The 9,195-nt window shown below is 40.2% G+C and overlaps 1 protein-coding gene across 1 annotated transcript; it reads left to right on the plus strand.

Moving 5' to 3' along the window:
• Window positions 1–4,446: 4,446 nt before the first annotated feature.
• On the plus strand, window positions 4,447–6,701 carry LOC131319402 (acetolactate synthase 1, chloroplastic-like). The gene has a single exon (XM_058349629.1). It carries the CDS (start codon window positions 4,556–4,558, stop codon window positions 6,434–6,436), a length of 1,881 nt encoding a protein of 626 aa, XP_058205612.1. The 5' UTR covers window positions 4,447–4,555; the 3' UTR covers window positions 6,437–6,701.
• The last annotated feature ends 2,494 nt before the right edge of the window (window positions 6,702–9,195 follow it).

Raw genomic sequence — 9,195 nt, forward strand, 5'->3', positions numbered from 1 at the left:
TCTATATTAGGTGATTTGTAGTATTGTTATAGAAAGAGAGTGACATTAGAAAAAAAGTGAGTGGCAAAATAAATTCCCTCAAATTTTTATAATATTTTGTTTGAAACAAAGCACTGGCCGTTAATGGGACCCAATTGTTGGGTTTTACCGTTGCAATTTCCCGTTGGAATTGCCCCTTAATTGCATCAGTGGCAACAGCACCTTTGTAGACTTTTTCATATACAACTCAATACATGCGGATGCCCGTTTGTATATTCTGTTTTGTGCAGAGAATCTGAGAAGATACAAAGGAACGACACAAATATTTTCATCTGTGGGCCAGAAGTTGGTAGCTAGTGGACAATGAAAAGTTCGATAGATGACTATTTCTACTGAAAAGATGGCCCGTTTTATTCTACTGTATTTTTTTTTTTTTCTAAAAACAGATGGAATTCTCAAGAATCGATAGCTATATTTTCCATGTTATTGTTGGTGACCAGAAACTCTTAGAATGTTAAGGTCACTTTGGAAATTGGTCCTCCCTCCGTCCATTTTTCATGGCCCCGTATTCAATTATGAACTATTCCTTAATAAGTATTCATTTTAAAAAGCTAATAGGTAAAAATTGACACATTTTTTGTTTTTCCCTCAAAAGTAGATGCCTTTTTTTAAAAAGTAGTGAGTAAAAGTGTAATGATGAACGAATGAAATTACAACCAAAAAAACATAATGGCGAAAAATGGAATTGGGCTCCAATCTATCAATTCTGTTAAACTCAGCGAAGAGAAAATCAAGTTACTTATGAAATTACAACCAAAAAAATAGAATGGCAGAAAATGAAATTGAGGTCCAATCTATCAAGATGGGGAAGACAAAAAAGAAAGAGTAAAGGAGTGAAGGAGGAGTAGTCCTACCTTTCTATCAAGGGCAAGGGGTGGGACGACTCTGTCAATAGCGGAGCGCGGGACGGCGGAGCAAATCTGTGAAAGATTGAGGGAGAAGTGAAGATGGGGTGTTCATAGGCCATGAGAGAGTGAGGGGTGTGGGTGTGGGTGTGGGTGTGGGTGTGGGTGTGGGTGTGGGAGAGAGGCGTGGGGTGGTGGCGGTCGAGGAATGGAAAGGGAGAGAGAGAGGGAGGGAGATGGATCCTGGAGGGTGGGCTAGGGCTGTTTTTCAGCCGAATTGGAGGAGTCATGGGGTTCTGTGAGAGACGGTGAATATGAGACAGAACGTGGGTAGTTTTTTTTTTTTTTTTTAATGGAAAATATAGGTAGTGTGTAAGAAATAAGATCATGGGTTTTTTTTTTTTCCCCCCCTTTTAAAGAAAGTGGGAAATCTAGGAAATAAGAATTGAGGATCTGGAGGCTTTGAGAAGTCGAACAACATTCCCTTAGGATATAGATAGATAGATGGATGGATGGATGGATGGATTATAACATTAATAGATTGAAGGGTATAAAAAATTTGTTGTCAAAAGAGAACTAAAAAATAATGCATTTCTTCAAGAAAAAACTCTAACCTTTTTGATAAACTAAAAGAATTCAAGGGTATCTAATAAATTGTTGATTTTTTTTTTTGAAATTTTCTCACATAAATTGTACTATTTGTAAGTCCTCATTTTGCAGACCGAACAAACTTTATAGGATGGGGGAAGTAACAATTTATTAGGATTGAGTTCGAAAATATAAAGAGAAACCTATTTATGAATGGACGGACTTTTAGTTCTAGCAAAGCTCCATTCGAACCTGACTCGGCTATATATATTTAGGATTTTGTTAACGTATGTCCCATAGGCATATGATAAAGACTAATATATCCTTGTTCATTTATGTTTGTTTGTATGAAAAACCTAAGTTTGAAACACTAGCCATAAATCCTTCATTAATTATTATTGATTCATCTGAACGTGAAATGTTCCAAACTCAAAACTTTTTGAATAAAGTCAAACAAATGTGGCTTTTTTTACCACTATTTTGTCCCTATTTAAAAAAGAGAGTTTAAATTAAAACTTTTTACTTTTCTCATTACTCTTGTCAATACAAATTAATAATACATAAAAAAAGGCATTGAGTGTTGTCTCAATTGGCATTTCCCGTTCCTTCCCTTGTGGGAGGACCTAGTTCAAACCATGTGAGGGGGCGTTGTGTGGTTCAAAGCTATAGAGAGCCTCTAAACGCTCCGTGGTGGCATACTCTTACTAACTAACCCCCATAATCTTGGTATAAATCTCTAGACCCCCTATGGTAGCCTACTACTACTAACTAACCCCCACAATCTCTGCTAATTTATACTGTTTGACAAAAAAAAATTAACGCAAAATTAATAAATACAAATAAAATTGAATAAAAACAAAAAATAAACCAAAAGAATAATCAAGGGAATTATTAAGCCAAAACAGTAAATAATAAACATGGTACTGCATAATGTAATATACAGGTAAACTAATAGGAGACTTAAATATTCATCTTCAGAACCCAACTGACTTATATTTTCATCCTGCTCATTTTGAACACTTATGTTTTCATCCTCTATCTTTTTTAATCCCACAAGTACCTTTATGTGTGTGTGTGTGTGTGTGTATATATGTATATATATAATAGCACCGAAATTTGGGACTGAAAAATAAAACTTCCCGTCCCCAGGAAAGAATCGACGGTCGATCTCCACTGATTTTGCCATGGAATCCCAACAAATCTGCTAATCAATTCCTAAAATTTCTCCACTCAATCCATTTATAACTGACACCCCCTCCGTTTGTAATTTGGTCTCCATATTTTCCTAAAAACCCATAAAAAAATCCAGACTATGTTCGTCCTCCATTAATTGGTGCGAATTCCCTCGCCGCTTCTCACTCGCTGCTTGCTGTTGCCTCGATGCTCGCCGCCGCCTCTCTGCTCGTTGCATGTATAAGAACCATTGCAGTTATGATGGTTTTCGTTTCATGGTAAATAATTTGTATCATTTTACCATGAAACGGGTTTTTCACGATCAAACCATCCTTTCTAGCCTCCTTGTGAGCACCCTCAGTGGCCTCGCCCTCACCAACCAACACTTCATCATCTGCAGTCTCGTCCTCGTCCCCGCTAAGCTTACCCTTACCTTGTTGTTGCCGACTTCCTTCCATCGACGGCCGTTGGACCAATCAACATCAAGATTGAACGCTGGAGGATGCGGTTTCCGCACCAAGATGGTCTCTTCAGCGATCGAACGGCTCTCCATCGCCGTGATTTTCCCAGAACACTCAAATCTCGGCCGTCGCAAAAGAACAATGCTCCGTCACCATTATCGTTCAACTTCGCCTTTGCCAAAATCAACGCGTTCAAAACCAACAAGAGGAATCGAAAAAGTAAAAATATTTAAATATTTTGGAAAATAACACTTTTCAGCAAAAAAAAAAGTAGGTTTTTTTTTTCTTTCTGAAAATTTGTTATTTTTCAAAATATTTGGGTAAAAATCAAATATTTTCCGATTTCTTTCGTCGAGACAAATCAATAATCTACAAAAATTTAGTTCAAAATTAACGAACACGAAATTTTTTGAATAAGGACAAAACCTCTAATAAGTGCTAAAAATTAAACGAAAAGGGCCTAATTTTGCGAACATTCGTATTTTTTAAGTACTTATTTTTTAATTTACGAAATGAGTCATTTTCTTACGATACATCACTTTAATTCAAAAAAACAAGTAAAAATTGTTCACCGCGAGTGTGAAGATCTTATTGTTCAAATAATATTATTCTAAAATGGACATAATTAAATTTTATCTCATTGACTCTCATAATCAAGTTTCTGCTCTAAACAGTATTTTACACAATCATTGTGAGTACCATTTTTGTTGGAAATTGAATTCTACACTCCCTTTATTGACATCTATACTCTTTTTTTTGTCTTTTAGCAAAAAAATTACATACACTTTCAACACTAAAATCCAAAAAAAAAGTGTAAAATTCAATTTTCTTTTTGTTCCAAAAAATCAATTTTCAACATTGTCCCACTTTTTGCCGATCGTCCATGCTGAGTTAGTGAGTTGTCTTCTTGTTATTGGGCAGGCGGACACTCCCTTCTACACGAAGGGTCCGTGTATAATTTATTACGTTCTTAGAGCATCTCCAAGAGTCTAACCAAAATTCTAGCCATTTTGCTTAGGAAAAATGAGTTAGCTAGCCATCAAAAGGTTGAAACACCCGAGGCGAAAGAGAACACAGCTGTCAAATACGGTAACAGAGAACACAGTTGTCAAACCAGGACTTCCCAAGACTTCCCGGATCTCGCCTCTCAGGTTCCCCCATGGACTCCCAATTCTCTCCAACGAAACCCCAAACCCAAATCTAGAAAGGTGGAAAATCAGTCGATTTTAATTTCAATTTCCAAGATACAAGAAAGTAACCCAGCCTCCAAAGCCACCAAGATCAGTAGTCAATTTTGATTTTGGGGCTACAAAACAGGAACCCTAAACACAAACACAGAAGTACTGCTACTTGCTTCTCGCCACTTCTCTCTCCTCTCAAGTTCCAACAAGAACCCTAAACACAAACACACAAAACAGACTCCTCTCTGTTTCTCTCTTCCCGTCAGACATGGCAGCGCTGGGTGTAAACCCTGCCACCTCCTCCAATCCTCCCTCAATTTTCATCTTCCACACCAAATCCAGAGACTCTCTTCCCAGATTCACCCTCCCCTTCACCTCTAATCCCCGTCGACCCACCACCACCCTCCGCCGCCTTCTCTACCTTTCCAATGTCTTCCCCAATTCCAAACCCACCACCACAACCGAAAGATTCGTTTGCCGATTCACCCCTGGCCAACCCAGAAAGGGCAGCGATGTCCTCGTCGAAGCCCTCGAGCGTGAAGGCGTAAAAGACGCGTTCGCCTACCCCGGCGACGCGTCGATGGAGATCCACCAGGCCCTCAAGCGCTCCCCCACCATCCGCATCGTCCTCCCCCGCCACGAGCAGGGCGGGATCTTCGCCGCCGAGGGCTACGCACGCGCCTCCGGCCTCCCCGGCGTCTGCATCGCCACCTCCGGCCCCCGCGCCACCAACCTCGTCTCCGGACTTGCTGACGCAATGCTCGACAGCGTCCCCATCGTCGCCATCACCGGACGAGTTCCGCTGATGATCGGAATCAATGCTTTTCAAGAGACCCCAATTGTTGAGGTAACTAGGTCTATTACAAAGCACAATTACCTTGTGCTGGATGCCGAAGATATTCCTAGAATTGTGCGAGAGGCGTTTTTTCTTGCTTGTTCAGACCGTTCTGGTCCAGTTTTGATTGATGTACCTAAAGATATACAGCAACAATTGGTGGTACCCAATTGGGATCCACCCATGATACTACCTGGGTATATGGCTAGATTACCGAAAGAGCCTCTAGTGGCACATTTGGAACAAGTTGTTAGGCTTGTATCCGAGTCGAAGAAACCAGTTTTGTATGTGGGTGGTGGGTGTTTGAATTCGAGTGAGGAGTTGAAGAGGTTTGTGGAGCTTACAGGGATTCCGGTCGCGAGCAATTTAATGGGTCTTGGGGTGTACCCGGCTTCGGATGATATGTCTCTTGGAATGTATGGTACTATTTACGCCAATTATGCTGTGGATAGTAGCGATTTGTTGCTTGCTTTTGGGGTCAGGTTTGATGACCGTGTGACCAAAAAGCTTGAAGCTTTTGCTAGCCGAGCTAACGTTGTTCATATTGATATCGATTCTGCTGAGATAGGGAAGAATAACCAACCCCATGTATCGGTTTGCGCGGATGTGAAATCTGCTTTGAAAGGTCTGAATAAGGTTTTGGAGGGTAAAAGAGGTCAGCTTAAGCTTGATTTTTCTGCTTGGAAGAAGGAGTTAAAGGAGCAGAAAATTCAGCGCCCATTGACCTTTAAGACCTTTGGAGATGCCATTACACCGCAATATGCAATTCAGGTTCTTGACGAGTTAACGGATGGGAATGCTATTGTAAGTACTAGTGTTGGCCAGCATCAGATGTGGGCTGCACAATTTTACAAGTATAATAGGCCGAGGCAGTGGCTTACTTCCGGCGGATTAGGGGCTATGGGTTTTGGATTGCCTGCTGCAATGGGTGCCGCTGTTGCTAGACCTGATTTGGTCGTTGTGGACATTGATGGCGATGGGAGTTTTATCATGAATGTCCAGGAGTTGGCAACAATTCGGGCGGAGAATCTTCCGGTTAAAATAATGGTGTTGAATAATCAGCATTTGGGTATGGTGGTTCAACGAGAGGATGAGTCTCAAATATTCCCAAATCTGTTGAAAATCGCGGAAGCTTGTGAGATTCCTGCTGCTCGGGTGATGAAGAAGGACAATCTTAGGGCTGCAATTCAGAAGATGTTGGATATGCCTGGTCCCTATTTGTTGGATGTTATCGTACCACATCAGGAGCGTGTCTTGCCTATGATCCCCAGCGGTGGAGCATTCAAAGATGTGATTACTGAAGGCGGTGGTTGATCAAAATTAGGGCTGTTACGAACCCGACCGGACCGAAAAAGACCGAAAAAACCGACCGATCGGTTCGGTCCAAGGGAGTTTTTTTTCGGTTCGGGGTGGATTGAACCGAACCGAATCTAGGTCGGTTCGGTCTCGGTTTTTTGGAAATCTATACCGACCGAACCGAACCGAACCGAATGCGGACCGAACCGACCGAACCATATATATTATATATATTTATATAAATTGTTTTAATCTTCTGGCTCTTATTGTTTTGAATGGTTAACTTTTGGCTCTTACTTTTTTTTTTTTGGAATTTCATTGCTTGATTTATTTACGTTTTTGCAAAATTTTCCAATCGATTACTCTCTCTGTTCTAAATTATTTTAACTCCTCCAAGTTATATACACGAGTGTAGAAAATATTTCCAATCGATTGAAAAAAAAAGATGGTGGAAGAAAAAGATGGTGGAAGAGTACTTGTAAAAGTTGTAATTGTTTGAGCATAATTGTTGTATGTTTTTTTTTTTTTTCAATTGGTGTTTGAAAAAAAAAAAAGGTACAAATTACGATGGCCTAAATGTGAAAAAATGGCTCAAACATGGGTGATTGACTTAAGGTTGAAAATTGTCCAAATATGGGTGAGAAACATGTGAAAATGGCCCAAATATGGGTAAAAAAATGGTCTAAACATAGCTCGTAATCTATTGTTAGTTTTTAAAAACGGCCCAAATGACCCAACTAAGGCCCATTTCGGGCGGACCGAACGCCCCGAAATTCCCGACCGAACCGAACTCACCCCGAACCGAATCAAACCGAATTTAATTTCGGTCGAAATCGGTCTCCGAATTATATACCCCGAACCAACCGAATAACTCCCCTAATCAAAATATTGATCAACTAAAGCCTCAGGCTTCGTATTTAGCAACTCTAGGCTAAGCAAAAAGTTTTGACCATGGTTTATTTAATTTCCTGTGGTATTGTGTTTTTGTTTCCCCCTTATACTGTACAGTTTCTTTTCAAGTCGTCTGTCGTTTTGACACCGTAGTTGTTCTTTTAATGTTAAGTTCAATCATCTTGCTTTTAAATGGAGCTTCATGTTCTTTTAATGGCAAGGTCTCCTAAACCCACTTTGTTTTTCCCTTTCTCTCATCTTCACCTTTTTCCAGGTGGCTCATCGAAACAACAAAGATCATATACAAACTTTTCATCCTATTTTCGTCTTCCGTAGTGTTGAATTTTCGAACCAGCAAGGGCAATCCTAGCATACTCGAAATCGATGACTAATCCGAAGAAAACCACATGAGCATTTGAAAGTCTACTTTGTAATAGCAATTAAAGGTGCTCCAAATCACGTGAATGTTTTGGTCAATTCACGTTATTTGGAGCTCCGATGGGCAAGAGATCGGTCCCAACCTCACGGGATTTTTGTTTGAACAGGTGGGATTTTTTTTGGAAGGGCGTAGTTGAAAGAGCAAGACAGTTCCTAAGCAAGGGAAGGAGGAGATGATGCAGCCCAAGGAGAAGTATAGAGACCACAGAGAATGAGAAAGTATGAGACGGTTTCATTCATGATGACTGGTTGTTCTCGTTGATCAATCATTGGCAGAGTTGGTCGTCGTCGGAACCTATAACTGGAGAGGAAAGAGACGAAAGAGACAAGGTGGATTGGTTGAAGAGGGAGGCGGTGGAGGACAGTGGGAGGAGCGAGAAGTTAACCGTGAAAAAAGGAAGAAGACAAAATAGATGACTAATGCTTTGAGACTTGAGTGAGAGAGTAGAGTTTGGTTCAGTCTCTCATGAGTGTACATTTGTCAGAAAGTGGCAAACAGTCGTGCGGAATAAAAAATAGACTCGTGGCATTATGTCACCCCTTTCAAAATACTGAGAGTTTACGGGGTCAAAAATGCTACCGGTACAGAAATCTGTGCACAGATTGTGCACAGATTTTTTTATGAGCCCACCACGGATTCTACACAAATGATTCGAGCCGTTCATTAAATATAAAACATTTTTTCAAGGGCTTCTGTAAAAAATCAGCTCAATCCAATACCTATAGGTTCTTGATCTAATTATCTAACTTTTTATTACCCGAAAATCTGAATGAAAATTTAAATGATTGGATCGAGCACTTACAGGTATTAAATTGAGCTAATTTTTTACGGGGGTTCTTGAAAAAATATTTTACATTTAATGAACGGTTCAGATTATTTGTGTGGGACCCGTGGACCACAAAATCTGTGCACAATCTGTGCATAGATTTCTGTACCAGTAGCAGGGCCTAGGGACGGCAATTTCGGCCTACCCGATCCAATCCGATCCGTTCCCTGTCCCAAATGGGTAGAGGATTTGGAGATTATTTGGGGATCGGTAGGGTATGGGGATAACTTTTAAAAAAGAGTAAGGAACGGGTAGGGGGTGGATATGAGTTAGTCCCCGCCCTAATCTCCGCCCCACTAGCCTACTATATATAATTATATATACATAAGTGAGGGTTTACCCACATGTTATTCTGTTTTATGTTAAATGCTCAGTTTGTTTTTCCCCGTGGGTGAATTTTGATGGTAACTAAAAGTGATGGAAAGAGCATAAATTTACTATTTGTGGATAGTGGATTGTGAGTGAGATGGTTGTGGAGAATTATGAGAAGTTATGGCATGGTGTTAGATATAATTTTTGAACTACTATGAGATAGATTAGAGAACGAGTATTGGGCGTGGATTTGAATGTAATGTATGTTGTCTTGTAGTCTGATGTTATTACCGACTAATGTGGCTGATA

This window comes from Rhododendron vialii, chromosome 3a (genome assembly GCF_030253575.1).
Source record: "Rhododendron vialii isolate Sample 1 chromosome 3a, ASM3025357v1".
Taxonomy (NCBI): domain Eukaryota; kingdom Viridiplantae; phylum Streptophyta; class Magnoliopsida; order Ericales; family Ericaceae; genus Rhododendron; species Rhododendron vialii.

Coding starts and splice junctions, on each gene's coding strand:
- LOC131319402 (XM_058349629.1), top strand. CDS start 4,556: ATGGCAGCGCTGGGTGTAAACCCTGCCACCTCCTCCAATCCTCCCTCA.